Raw genomic sequence first — 15777 nt, forward strand, 5'->3', positions numbered from 1 at the left:
ATGTTGTTCCTATGTCTAAAGACTTTAACATTAACATTATTCAATGCCAATCCTCTTTTCTAAAGAATACGTTTATTTTCTCGATTTATCCAATGCTACTGATCAATGCTCATTTACCTATCTTATTATAGCATAATGAACAAGAATGTGTCCACAGTACACGGATGCCCCACTCACACTATCATTTTCTATGTTTAAAGGACTGTGAAATTGGAATAAATTCTCTAATTTGGCATTAAAATTAGAATGATCTTATCAAAGGGAACATGTATACTAAGTTTCAAGTTGATTGGACTTCTACTTTATCAAAAACTACCTTGACCAAAAACTTTAACCTGAAATTTGCACTATCATTTTCTATGTTCAGTGAACCGTAAAATTGGGGTCAAAACTCTAATTTGGCATTTAAATTAGAATTACATCCCAGCTCCTTTGTTCTTACAGGGGTGATCTGAGCCAGATCACCCCTACCAGATCACCCCAGTTTAAGTTTCTTTGTTATGCATGCTTTCCTTTGTTCTGTAACATTTTGGCGGGAATGTCAAATCCAGTATAAAACTTATAATTAATTATACGGAGAGGACTATCCATCATAATTCACGTAGAAAAAATCCAGTGTATATGCTGGGATTCGACCTCAAGACCTTTAGCATATCAAGCCACGACACATACCACTTCACCAGGACGACTGGATACGAACTATCAGAAATTTAACATACTTAAAGGAAGCAAGATATTTTTATAACTGGGGCGAGTTGGCATACCTTTACTCAGTGGGGTTTAAATCCTTTTCGTTAAATAAATGAGTTGTCAAACGGATTGTTCAATATGATTTTACACTTTTTTAAAGTTGGGCGAGTCGGTTACAAGAGTGGGGCGATTTGTTCATAAAGTGGCGATATAGTGTGGGCCGATTGCCCAGTGGGTCGAGTTGACATTGTTTGATTTCTACTCATCGTGTTAGGGGGTCATAAAGGGTATACATCATATAGTAATATATAAAGTATATAATAATGGTTTTGTGGCATTCTTAATTAGATTTTATGAATTGTAAATGGTTTTTCGTCTAATCTAAAACAGCTGGGATGTAAAATAGTTATCCAATTCGGACTTGGTGTGTCAGTGTAAGATCACCCTCTGGCCTCCGGCCTTCGGGATGATCTTACACTGACACACCGCGTCCTTATGGGATAACTATTAAAGATCATATCATAGGGCACATGTATACTAAGTTTCAAGTTGATTGGACTTCAACTTCATCAAAAACTACCTTGACCAAAAACTTTAACCTGAAGCCAAAAACTTTAACCTGAAATTTGCACTATCATTTTCTATGTTCAGTGAACCGTAAAATTGGGGTCAAAACTCTAATTTGGCATTTAAATTAGAAAGATCATATCATAGGGCACATGTATACTAAGTTTCAAGTTGATTGGACTTCAACTTCATCAAAAACTACCTTGACCAAAAACTTTAACCTAAAAACTTTAACCTGAAATTTGCACTATCATTTTCTATGTTCAGTGAACCGTAAAATTGGGGTCAAAACTCTAATTTGGCATTTAAATTAGAAAGATCATATCATAGGGCACATGTATACTAAGTTTCAAGTTGATTGGACTTCAACTTCATCAAAAACTACCTTGACCAAAAACTTTAACCTGAAGCCAAAAACTTTAACCTGAAATTTGCACTATCATTTTCTATGTTCAGTGAACCGTAAAATTGGGGTCAAAACTCTAATTTGGCATTTAAATTAGAAAGATCATATCATAGGGCACATGTATACTAAGTTTCAAGTTGATTGGACTTCAACTTCATCAAAAACTACCTTGACCAAAAACTTTAACCTGAAGCCAAAAACTTTAACCTGAAATTTGCACTATCATTTTCTATCAGTGAACCGTAAAATTGGGGTCAAAACTCTAATTTGGCATTTAAATTAGAAAGATCATATCATAAGGAACATGTGTACTAAGTTTCAAGTTGATTGGACTTCAACTTCATCAAAAACTACCTTGACCAAAAACTTTAACCTGAAGCGGGACAGACGGACGAACGAACGAACGAACGAACGAACGAACAGACGGACGGACGAACGAACGAACGGACGCACAGACCAGAAAACATAATGCCCCTCTACTATCGTAGGTGGGGCATAAAAGTTTCAAGTTGATTGGACTTCAACTTCATCAAAAACTACCTTGACCAAAAACTTTAACCTGAAGCGGGACAGACGGACGAACGAACAGACGAACGAACGAACGAACGAACGAACAGACGGACGGACGAACGAACGAACGGACGCACAGACCAGAAAACATAATGCCCCTCTACTATCGTAGGTGGGGCATAAAAATATGACAATCAATGTGAAAATTTGATAATCTAATAATTTAAATCTCCCGTTTTTAATCAAGCCCAATACTGAAAAGGAGGAAAGAAACACATCAAGATCTGAAGGTCTTAAATATAGCAGTTGAAATGATCTTTCTATTGAATTGAAATGAAAGATTTGTAAAAGAAAATATATTCAAAACTTATTCCTTCTCTAGCTTGGTATAAAAAGAGAACCCTCACAAGTGCAGTTGATATCTGTCAAGCCATTTAAAAACATTTGCGGATTAATATTATTAAGACTATTGAGAACATTTATGCCAGATGACAGAAGTGATCCTTATATTTGCAAGTGCAAGTGTCTGGCAACAAAACAATCTGTTGATTTTGTTTCAGCATGCTGGTATCTAAAGGGAAATAATTCTTACCATATCATCCTTGACATTAGGTGGTACATAAGTAGGAAATGTAAATTTATGGATCTTCTCATAAGCCATTGTTAATGTTGTTGGTATTAATTCTTTTTTGGCATCTTCTTCCATTTTATCTTGTTGGTCATCTGCAATGTTATGAAAAATTCATTACATCAAGTCAAAATGAGATTGTTTTATTAGTTAGTTAAAATACATTAATTGCATTTCCTATCAGAAACCAAGGTCAAAATTACCTACTGTACATCTTATTTTAATGAGGGACTTATTATGTACACTACTAAAAAAAACTCACACCGTCTTCATCTCTAGTCTTTCACTTATCAATAGACTTCAAGAGATGGTTGAACAGAATACTAAGTAAATTGTAAAATGTTAGAATCTGCTCTTTTAAATAGTCTCTTTTTCTTTTTATTTTAATGAAGGTATGTTACGCAAGGAATGTATAAAACTAACTTCAAGCTATTAATTCTTGTAAGGTTACCCACATCATGAATTGACTTTAAAATCTTTCCAAGACAGGGTTAAAAGTACTTACTTGATACAGCACTATTTATAAACTTTTTATCTTTCCATTCTGTAACCAGCATAGCTAATGACTTTAATTTCACGTCTGCTCTTGACCTAATTATTACCTTAAAAAAATAAGGAGAGACAATTATACAGATGAATCGTGTTCCCTCCTTTATATTTTACATGTGTATTTGTACATTTTCAAAAAACAATTCTTAGCAGTGCAATTCATTTTATTAATTCAACTTAACCCTTCCTTAAAAACTAAGCCAAAAATAAAATACATGAGGTTATTGTTTTTGTATTGTAGAATTTAATTTTGGCAGTTTTGTTAATCTCCACATATTTTATATCTTAGTATTTTCAATTTTTTATAATTTTATGGTTTGTATCTATCTACAGTAAAGACCATTGTATTATATCAAGAATTAATATTCAGAAATTATTGTGATTTCTGAAAAATGGACAAAAATGTGAGATTAATAATTGTAATATCAGGAAAATCTGTATACAGATATCAGAATGTGATTTCTTATCATTGCATTGCCCAGTCACATTACTTGCATAACTAAAATCCTCACAATGGTTTCTGAATTCACAATATATGAGGGTTCCAGACAAATATATGCTTCTTTGAGGTTCAGGAACATACTTATGATAACCAAAAGCTTGTGATCAACATTTCAATGATGCTAACTTACCTTTCTAGCTGCTTGTGCAAATTTACTTAAAGCTCTATGTCTGACAGCCCATAAATCATTGGTGTATGTATCAAACAAAGCTTCCTCTGGCGCTAACTGTAAAATAAACATGTACACTGATATACACATAAATCATTGGTGTATGTATCAAACAAAGCCTTCTCTGGTGCTAACTGTAAAATAAACATGTACACTGATATACACATAAAGCATTGGTGTATGTATCAAACAAAGCCTCCTCTGGTGCTAACTGTAAAATAAACATGTACACTGATATACACATAAATCATTGGTGTATGTATCAAACAAAGCCTTCTCTGGTACTAACTGTAAAATAAACATGTACACTGATATACACATAAAGTATTGGTGTATGTATCAAACAAAGCCTCCTCTGGTGCTAACTGTAAAATAAACATGTACACTGATATACACATAAGTCATTGGTGTATGTATCAAACAAAGCCTCCTCTGGTGCTAACTGTAAAATAAACATGTACACTGATATACACATAAATCCGTCCTCTGGTGCTAACTGTAAAATAAACATGTACACTCATATACACATAAATCATTGGTGTATGTATCAAACAAAGCCTTCTCTGGTGCTAACTGTAAAATAAACATTTACACTGATATACACATAAAGCATTGGTGTATGTATCAAACAAAGCCTCCTCTGGTGCTCACTGTAAAATAAACATGATATACCCATAAATCATTGGTGTATGTAACAAACAAAGCCTCCTCTGGTGCTAACTCTAAAATAAACATGTACACTGATATACACATAAATCATTGGTGTATGTATCAAACAAAGCTTCCTCTGGCGCTAACTGTAAAATAAACATGTACACTGATATACACATAAATCATTGGTGTATGTATCAAACAAAGCTTCCTCTGGCGCTAACTGTAAAATAAACATGTACACTGATATACACATAAATCATTGGTGTATGTATCAAACAAAGCTTCCTCTGGCGCTAACTGTAAAATAAAAATAAACATGTACACTGATATACACATAAATCATTGGTGTATGTATCAAACAAAGCTTCCTCTGGTGCTAACTGTAAAATAAACATTTACACTGATATACACATAAATCATTGGTGTATGTATCAAACAAAGCCTCCTCTGGCGCTAACTGTAAAATAAATATGTACACTGATATACACATAAATCATTGGTGTATGTATCAAACAAAGCCTCCTCTGGTGCTAACTGTAAAATAAACATGTACACTGATATACACATAAATCATTGGTAAAATTGAGAATGGAAATGGGGAATGTGTCAAAGAGACAACAACCCGACCAAAATAAAAAAAAAAAAACACAACAGCAGAAGGTCACCAACAGGTCTTCAATGTAGCGAGAAATTCCCGCACCCGGAGGCGTCCTTCAGCTGGCCCCTAAACAAATATATACTAGTTCAGTGATAATGAACGCCATACTAATTTCCAAATTGTACACAAGAAACTAAAATTTAAATAATACAAGACTAACAAAGGCCAGAGGCTCCTGACTTGGGACAGGCGCAAAAATGCGGCGGGGTTAAACATGTTTGTGAGATCTCAACCCTCCCCCTATACCTCTAACCAGTGTAGAAAAGTAAAAGCATAACAATACGCACATTAAAATTCAGTTCAAGAGAAGTCCGAGTCTGATGTCAGAAGATGTAACCAAAGAAAATAAACAAAATGACAATAATACATAAATAACAACAGACTACTAGCAGTGTATATATCAAACAAAGCCTCCTCTGGCGCTAACTGTAAAATAAAAATAAACATGTACACTGATATACACATAAAACATTGGTGTATATATCAAACAAAGCCTCCTCTGGCGCTAACTGTAAAATAAAAATAAACATGTACACTGATATACACATAAATCATACATAATTTCATGCTTGCATCACATCTGAAGATTGACCAATCAGATAATTAGATTGTGTTTATCTATTTGAATATTGGAGTTGAAGCGGTGGCAAATCCTCGGGTTTTACCATATATAGGTACACAAACTTAAAACTCAATTTATTTTTTGTTGAATCATTAAAATAAAATTTGAGATCGTTTTTTCAAATCTCCTTATCATACTAGACATGTGTTTTAAAAATCTTTGTGATATCTTTTACCGTTTGGTTTTAAATTGGAATTAAAAATTGTATTTTCCCATAGAGTTTGAGGTAAAATCCCGAGAATTTCACCTCCTAGAAATTTCAAGTGCCAGGATGTTCGAAAATATGTATTGGTGTATGTATCAAACAAAGCTTCCTCTGGCGCTAACTGTAAAATAAACATGTACACTGATAAACACATAAATCATTGGTGTATGTATCAAACAAAGCCTCCTCTGGTGCTCACTGTAAACAAAAATAAACATGTACACTGATATACACATAAAACATTGGTGTATGTATAAAACAAAGCCTCCTCTGGTGCTCACTGTAAACAAAAATAAACATGAACACTCATATACACATAAAACATTGGTGTATGTATAAAACAAAGCCTCCTCTGGTGCTAACTGTAAAATAAAAATGTACACTCATACACACATAAATCATTGGTGTATGTATCAAACAAAGCCTCCTCTGGTGCTAACTGTAAAATAAACATGCACACTGATATACACATAAATCATTGGTGTATGTATCAAACAAAGCCTTCTCTGGTACTAACTGTAAAATAAACATGTACACTGATATACACATAAATCATTGGTGTATGTATCAAACAAAGCCTCCTCTAGTGCTAACTGTAAAATAAACATGTACACTGATATACACATAAATCGTTGGTGTATGTATCAAACAAAGCCTTCTCTGGTACTAACTGTAAACAAAAATAAACATGTACACTGATATACACATAAAACATTGGTGTATGTATCAAACAAAGCCTTCTCTGGTACTAACTGTAAAATAAACATGTACACTGATATACACATAAATCATTGGTGTATGTATCAAACAAAGCCTTCTCTGGTACTAACTGTAAAATAAACATGTACACTGATATACACATAAATCATTGGTGTATGTATCAAACAAAGCTTCCTCTGGCGCTAACTGTAAAATAAACATGTACACTGATATACACATAAATCATTGGTGTATGTATCAAACAAAGCCTTCTCTGGTACTAACTGTAAAATAAACATGTACACTGATATACACATAAATCATTGGTGTATGTATCAAACAAAGCCTCCTCTGGTGCTAACTGTAAAATAAACATTTACACTGATATACACATAAATCATTGGTGTATGTATCAAACAAAGCTTCCTCTGGCGCTAACTGTAAAATAAACATGTACACTGATATACACATAAATCATTGGTGTATGTATCAAACAAAGCTTCCTCTGGCGCTAACTGTAAAATAAACATGTACACTGATATACACATAAATCGTTGGTATATGTATCAAACAAAGCCTTCTCTGGTACTAACTGTAAAATAAACATGTACACTGATATACACATAAATCATTGGTGTATGTATCAAACAAAGCCTCCTCGGGTGCTAACTGTAAAATAAACATGTACACTGATATACACATAAATCATTGGTGTATGTATCAAACAAAGCCTTCTCTGGTACTAACTGTAAAATAAACATGTACACTGATATACACATAAATCATTGGTGTATGTATCAAACAAAGCCTTCTCTGGTGCTCACTGTAAACAAAAATAAACATGTACACTGATATACACATAAAGCATTGGTGTATGTAACAAACAAAGCTTCCTCTGGTACTAACTGTAAAATAAACATGTACACTGATATACACATAAAGCATTGGTGTATGTATCAAACAAAGCCTCCTCTGGTGCTAACTGTAAAATAAACATGTACACTGATATACACATAAATCATTGGTGTATGTATCAAACAAAGCCTCCTCTGGTGCTAACTGTAAAATAAACATGTACACTGATATACACATAAATCATTGGTGTATGTATCAAACAAAGCCTCCTCTGGTGCTAACTGTAAAATAAACATTTACACTGATATACACATAAATCATTGGTGTATGTATCAAACAAAGCCTTCTCTGGTGCTCACTGTAAAATAAACATGTACACTGATATACACATAAAACATTGGTGTATGTATAAAACAAAGCCTCCTCTGGTGCTCACTGTAAAATAAACATGTACACTGATATACACATAAAACATTGGTGTATGTATAAAACAAAGCCTCCTCTGGTGCTAACTGTAAAATAAACATGTACACTCATATACACATAAATCATTGGTGTATGTATAAAACAAAGCCTCCTCTAGTGCTAACTGTAAAATAAACATGTACACTCATATACACATAAATCATTGGTGTATGTATAAAACAAAGCCTCCTCTAGTGCTAACTGTAAAATAAAAATAAACATTTACACTGACCTGCTCTATCCAGGAAATCTTTTTTACAGTAGAGTGTACTACTTTTGGAACAAGATATATCAAAATTATAGAAAAGTCTATTGGCTGTAACTCAAGATATGGACAATTTTATGTTAAGGGGGTCTGTAATTCAGTTTGACAGCTTCAGACATTTTTGACCATTTCAAACTGAACCAAATCACCATTAACTTAGAATTCATGCCCTTTTTTTATGTAAATTAAAGGTTATACACTGTCCAATCTTATTAATGTTGGAATAAGTTTCATCTACCAGGATAAAAAAATTAGCTGTTATTATAGCCTGACAAGTATATTTACCTCTGAAGAATCTCTAAAAGTCCTTCGTAATGTACATTTAGTTTCAGTTCTTACAAATTCATCCTCTTCCACAGGGTCGCCTCTCCTCTTGTACTAAAATATAGAAACTCAATCAATATTCGATGTACATTTACAATGGTGTTTAAAAATCTTTTCAATTTAACAGAAACAATGTCTTCTATTTTTTTCTGTAATTTTGAATCTAACAAGAACAAACAATCGTTTTCAGTTAATTGGTGTGTTTATTTTCTCTTTTATTCTTATAGATATATTTAAACAAGTCTGCCAATAACACAACAAGTTGAACCTAATTTAAACTATTGAGCATTAAAAATTGAAATCATAACTAAAACCTACCACATATTCATCCCAAGCTTCCCCTCTGGCCGCTAAGACACTTGCACGAGCATCATTTGTAATCTGATCATCACCTAACTTCACCTGCCATCGTAACTGGTTCTGTCTTTCTTCATAAACATTTTGCCGCACATTATGCTCAAACAATGCTTCCTATAATATTAGACAATATCAATAAAATACAGAGTAATTATTGTACATTGTAATATATGTTTAACTTTATGATTCATTAAGTGAAAAAAGTTTACTTTAGGCAAGACCAACCACATCAATAAAAATTATAATATGTGAAAAAATTAAATTACATCTTCACAGAGTTGAAAGGCCAAGAATATTTTGACTACTTTACAATACCAATGTAAAAAGTTATAAAAATTCTGTGCTTTATTTACAAATAATGCTTTAATGATAGAATTATAATTGAATTAATAATATAGCAGAACAAGAATGTGTCCAAAGTACACGGATGCCCCACTCGCACTATCCTTTTCCATGTTCCATGGACCGTGAAATTGGGTAATTATCTAATTTGGCATTAAAATTAGAAAGATCATATAATAAGCAACAAGTGTACTAAGTTTCAAGTTGATTGGACTTCAGCTTCATCAAAAACTACCTTGACCAAAAACTTTAACCTGGACGGACGAACGGAACCACAGACGGACGAACGAACGGAGCCACAGACCAGAAAACATAATGCCCCTCTACTATCGTAGGTGGGGCATAAAAAATATAATGTCAGGATGTCTTTTTTGTTTCTTGCTTTTTCTATTTATTGTGTTATTGGGTTTCTGTCTCATTATGGTTGCAGCACCTCTCCTTTTACTGGTATTCCGACTACTACAAAAAGTTACATGAACCTAATGTTACTTTACCTTCATCTGCCTTGTGGCTTTCTTTGATTTGTCTGGTTTACTTTTTGCTAACACAGCTGGAAAAACAAGGAATTGTTATCAATCACCAACTTTTCTTCACATGTATAAATAATGACTAGTTTTTAAGGTACTCTTGAATTTTTTTCATTGTGATGTTGAGGCCTTGTAATAATTTGATCCTTCTTTTCAGGTTGGAAGTTTAATCATGTCAGAGTCAAGGTGTAATGTAACTTTTTTTTATCTTTTAGTCTAATATACAGATAAAATTTATAAATATCTTAAAAACTATCAAATTATATAACACCAATTGTAATTAAAGTTCAGATAATTAGGTGTTCCAAATTTGTATTTAAAGATTTATTCAAACAAAGCATTTTCTCCCTGAACATAAGTACTGTGGATTCATTAATATTCATAGGATACCAATTCCATGGATTTTCGTGGAAACAGGGGAACGAATTTAAATATTCAACAAAATACAAATTTTCTAATATGCAAACTTTTCCAAAACCATGAATTTAAATATCCACGAATATGCAAGTTTTCCTCAATCCATGAAAATTTTGTACCAATGAAAATATCTGAATCCACAGTAATCCAAATATGTTATACAGAATAAAAACACTTGTTTATTATCAATACATACTTTCTCGGAGATCTTTGGCTCTCAGTTTGCCTGGTTCTTGATTTAATACTTGTGCAACTGCATATGGTGTTTCTAAGTTTGGGGGAAACCGCACACCTCCATATTCTATATCCTGAAGAAAATGAATTATAACAAATTGAAAAGTATAAAAGACACAAAACTGTAAACTGGTTTAATTTGATGGAGTTTAAATTTTAGGATTTCTATGGCCAAACCAATTTCAAAGATTATTTTTCATGTTCTTGTCCCTAATTCTCAATTAATTTTATAAAGACCTTTGCAATTTATCTTAATCACAAAATGAGCAGATATAAACCCCTCAACAATCAATTTCAAAAACAAATATTGGTTATTGCGAACACAATTGAACCTTTCCATAGATTCACCTGATAGTTACCTGTCCATTTAAACTTTTGGCAGTTCTATTGTCCCATTGAACAAATACAACAGGCATTGTTCTCTGTACAGTTTATTCACTCAGACCTTTAAATTTCTTCTAAGAGAAAGCTATCACTCATTGATTAATCTACCAGAGTAAAAAGTTTATCTGCTAAATTGATGGAAATTACATGTTTCACATAAAAAAAAAATGCCTGTGATTTGATGTTTATTAAAATAAATTAAATATTGTTTTCAATCTGTTCAAAATAAATAATAATTTAATCATAAAAAGTTTGTTTTTAAAAGAAAAAAGGATTGTTCGTATGAAAATTTGCATCTTTTAGTTTTTGTTTAGTTATAGAATACTTTTAAGAAGGCCTTAATATATAAACATCAACATTTTTAGGTTTTTTTTATCAATTTTTTTTCGAAATAGGAATAATGTTGATTTTTTTCAGAAATCAACTTTTATTAATGTTTGAATCTGTGTTTACATTCAACAGATTGAAAATATAATATATTCAAACTCATATACAGTTTTTTATAAATACTAAACATGTTATTTCCATCTAATTTAGCAGTTAATTTTTTACTCAGGTAGATTAATCAAGGAGTGATAGATTTCTCTTAGAAGAAATTTAAAGGTCTGAGTGAATAAACTATACAGAGAACAATACCTGTTGTATTTGTTAGATGGGACAATAGAACTGCCAAAAGTTTAAATGGACAGGTAACTATCAGGTGAATCTATGGAAAGGTTCAATTGGGTTCGCAATAAGACATTAAAAAAAAGGTGGAAAATTATCAAAAGATCTGCTTTCACTAAATAAACAAAGATATCAAAAAAAGAATCGAAGAAGATTGGTTTTCATCAGTTGGAAAATTATTGTGATATTGAGACCCAAATATATAAAGAAGGACAAGACTTGGAGGGAGATAACTCTGTAAAATTGAGATCTGAATATAAGGAAGAAGAATATCACTCCGAAAGAGATAACTCTGTTAAATCAGCTGAACATTTAAATTATGTTCTATTGTGAAAGAAATATCAAGCTTCTAAATGATCAAAATTAGGGTTAGTCATACTGTTAAAATCCATTGATTTTTATCCTTAATTTGAACACGTAAAACGTAGCTATTTTCTACTGATTATTCAGGTTTCTCGAACACTTTTATAATTCTTTACAATTTACACAATATCAAAAATGTTGCAGCAGTGCACAGAAAAGAGTATAATTTTCAAAAATGGATACATTTACATTGTGTTTAAAATTATTAAATTTACTTGTGATTTGAAAGATTCTTCATCTTTTGATTCCCTGATTTTTTTCTTTGATCTTGATCTCTCTAAAGGGGTAACACATCTAGGATCTAATATATTCTGTTCTGATACTTCATGGTCATAATCTCTCAAAGACAGGTCCCTGAAAATAAAGATTTTTTTAGGCTTGTCAAACTGTTTAGACAAGATCTTTTAATTTATGTCTGAAGTTACATTTTAAGTATATAAATATATTATATATTTTACATGTGATATACTGAATGAAACAAAAAATATACCGAAGCATGAACAAACAGAATCCAACAATTTTTTTAAAAATAATATTTTAACCTGAATTCATCCATGAAATAATTAAAATATAGAATACAATGTTCTCATTATTTCAACAAAGATTGCTCACTTAAAACTTTATAAATGACTATTATGTGGAAATCAATATAAACAGCCATCTTTCTAACTGAATTTTCCCTTCCTAGCTTATAAAAAGATCTAACACACTTAAAGGACAACTAAGTCCCCTCCTTTTAAGGTGGATGGGGACTATTTGGCTGCACCTAATTTCACGCATGAATTACAATGCACACGAAAAGTATGTGTCGTAAATCGATATTATTTTTTTAAAATATTTTGATTGATTAGAAATGTTTAATTATTGTAGTTATGTCACTAAAAGAATATTATTGTTATTATGTGTATCTGTGAAAGGCTCAAAATGACATTTCGTCCAATTTCACCATTTTCCCACCAAAATTTGGGTTTTAAGGCAAAATATTTTTTTTCTCTTATCAGTGACCTTTGTTTTTTATTTGCTCATTCTTTGAAGCTATATTTCAGCTTTTTATATTACAGTTTTGGATTAAATGTCATAGAACAATTTTTTGATATAAAAATATGTCAACACCTCTATTTTCCCTATCATTTCATTGAAAAATGGTCCCTTTTACATACCTGTTAAAAGTAAAATTTTGAGCTTAAATGGTCTGTGACCCCTATATTTTTTCGACTAATTTAATTCACTTTCTGTAAAGAATAAAATAACAAAAAATACGGCATATCTGATAGAAACTTTGAATAGGCCAGAGCCACCTAAATCTGTCAATTGAAGTAAGAATAATCACTAGACTTCATCAAGTACCTTTTTTTGTGGAGTAGAATCTTTTAAATCCAATTGTCTCCTACTTATGATTTTTTTATGATCATTTTGCTAATTTCTCTCATTTCTAAACAAAGGTTCAATTGTTGCCATTTATTGTTTTTATAGTATATCAAACACAAATTGTCCCTTATCTATAAAATTTGTTCATCAAGTGAATGAAAACTATCTCATATCTGACATCAACATCAAATCTCCAAATAAAGAGAAGAAGAAAATCCTGAAAATAAGACATGAGATGATCATGCAAGAGGTTATAGACTTTGGAAAGACAAAGTCTGCAGCGGTAAGATTTGTAAGAATGTTGTTTTAACTTTGAGATTATACCTGAGTAACCCTGGTACAGATGAGCCTGTGAACTGACATACTATTGGTTTGGAGTTGAACTGTGATATGGTTAGCTGTATCTTCATAAGTGCAGTCTGAAACTCAAACGGGGCAAATGTGACTGCAACATCTGCTTCTCCTTGTGCTGGTATAATACCTGTAACATAAATATCAACATCAACAACTTTTCTACATACAGGTGTTATTTTCTCTCGCTATTATGAATAAATAAATCTTTCAACTATATGTAGAATGGATCTCTTTTCATTACATAAGCAAAATGTCAGGAAAATTATGCATTAAACATGAATATGAATTTCTTTAAAAAAATATGAAGAACTAAAAATGTAAAACAGTTTTAGTATATTTGTATTGAATTCTTTGAATATATAATAATTAGGATGATTCTTTTTTTCTGATAACTATCAAGTATGGTTACAAAAATGCTTTCAATGCAGAGATTTTTATATGCTTATCAGATTGATGTTTTTGACCAATACAGTTATAAATGAAATTTGACAGTTTAAAACAATTCAGAGGGCATGGATTTGGCAGCTAATTCTTCTTTAATTAAATTGAGATGTAAGACTGTTTCATATAGATGTAAATACTGTTTCCTATGCACAAAGCAACATGAAAGAAAAATATTGAATTTTAATTTATGAACTTTCAACCTTTGATATCAAGTTTGTTTACGAGTATGTAGGAAGACAGAATACCATGAATAATTTTTAATGTATATAAACCAAATATTATCTTTAAATCAATACTACAGGGATTTAAAAAAAAACTTCATTTTTAACTCTTCGTTGAGCCTGAGGCTACAAAGCAGGTTCACTTCCAAGAAGTGAAGATATTCAACTTCAAATCATAATATTAGAATAATTTCCTGAAATGAGTTTGTGGAAAGGACTACCTACCATTCATTGGATCAACAGTGAAAGCTGGATGAGGTTGTAAATAAGCTAACTGAAATTCAAAATCTATTGGTGCATCACATCTTAATGGAAAAATTTGTGTCATTCGGTGACCTACTGGTACATTTGGAAACGTAAAGTTGGTTGGAAATTCCTTGGTACTCATAACAGGGTAAGCATGTATTGGAATAACCAAATTTTGTTCTCCCTGAAATCAAATATTACACATATTAAATAAGATTTTACTAAATTAATCAGAGTGCATGAAACTGATTCTATAATATGATGGTTCAATGTTTGTAAAATTATTCATGCTTTTATCTAAAGTTAAACATAGTTTTTCACCAATTTTGGGAAATGAATTCATGAATTTATCATCCATTTTTAACACAAGCAAGCAAGTTCTGCTGAGGTTGTACATAAATAAGAAATAACTACTTCCCAGTTAAATACATCCAAATGTTTGATTGTGTGATTGAGAATTCAAAGTGCCTTCCCTTGGTGCTATAAATAAAAAAGCTGGTTTCAATATTTTTTTAAGAAGATTTCGATTTTTACAATTGAACATTTATGTTGATACCTATCGGTTAATTAATTCTTATACAGTCATAATAATATCTCCATGATACCTACCGGACAATTAATTCTAATACAGTCATAATAATATCTCCATTCATCTGGTGTAAACTCTATTGTACAGTCAATTGTTAAACCAGGAACTAATCTTTCCTACAAGCAAATAAACAAAATTATAGTACATTATGATAGGTAGATTATAAAGAAGTATATAAAAATTTTACCTTCTAAATATTAGCTGGTAATAATTTACTATACTTCATTGTACAACATGTACAGGAATTACATTAATTAATTTTTGGATTATTATTAAATGTATTACATGTATAATGAATGCATGGATTTGAATTTTAATGGCAATTCTGTAAATTCTGAATTTATTTGCCGTTATTTGTACTTTTATAGTGAAATAAAAGCTAGCAAAGCAGTATTAAACCTAAATGATGAAACTTACTTGTTAAAACAAAATAAAGAAAAAAGTTTCATTTCAAGTTACAATGTACCAGATAAACATGAGTTTTTTTGGCTCTGAGT

General features: G+C 31.4%; 1 protein-coding gene across 2 annotated transcripts in view; it reads right to left on the reverse strand.

Moving 5' to 3' along the window:
• The window catches only part of LOC143064914 (cilia- and flagella-associated protein 221-like), a 45476-nt gene that overhangs the window by 20319 nt on the left and 9380 nt on the right, over window positions 1-15777 (reverse strand). For both annotated transcript variants that reach the window (XR_012975349.1, XM_076238128.1), the window contains exons 3-13: window positions 15301-15396; window positions 14671-14875; window positions 13751-13907; window positions 12274-12412; window positions 10608-10719; window positions 9962-10017; window positions 9087-9239; window positions 8730-8822; window positions 3983-4078; window positions 3307-3403; window positions 2766-2896 (exon numbers count right to left, since the gene is read on the reverse strand). Coding sequence is in view for 1 of the 2 variants with exons in the window: in XM_076238128.1 (XP_076094243.1) it covers window positions 2766-2896; window positions 3307-3403; window positions 3983-4078; window positions 8730-8822; window positions 9087-9239; window positions 9962-10017; window positions 10608-10719; window positions 12274-12412; window positions 13751-13907; window positions 14671-14875; window positions 15301-15396 (1335 nt within the window). In the remaining variant the exon portion in view is untranslated. The remainder of the gene's footprint in view (window positions 1-2765; window positions 2897-3306; window positions 3404-3982; window positions 4079-8729; window positions 8823-9086; window positions 9240-9961; window positions 10018-10607; window positions 10720-12273; window positions 12413-13750; window positions 13908-14670; window positions 14876-15300; window positions 15397-15777) is intronic.

The sequence above is a fragment of the Mytilus galloprovincialis genome, chromosome 2 (genome assembly GCF_965363235.1).
Source record: "Mytilus galloprovincialis chromosome 2, xbMytGall1.hap1.1, whole genome shotgun sequence".
NCBI classification, from domain to species: Eukaryota; Metazoa; Mollusca; class Bivalvia; order Mytilida; family Mytilidae; genus Mytilus; species Mytilus galloprovincialis.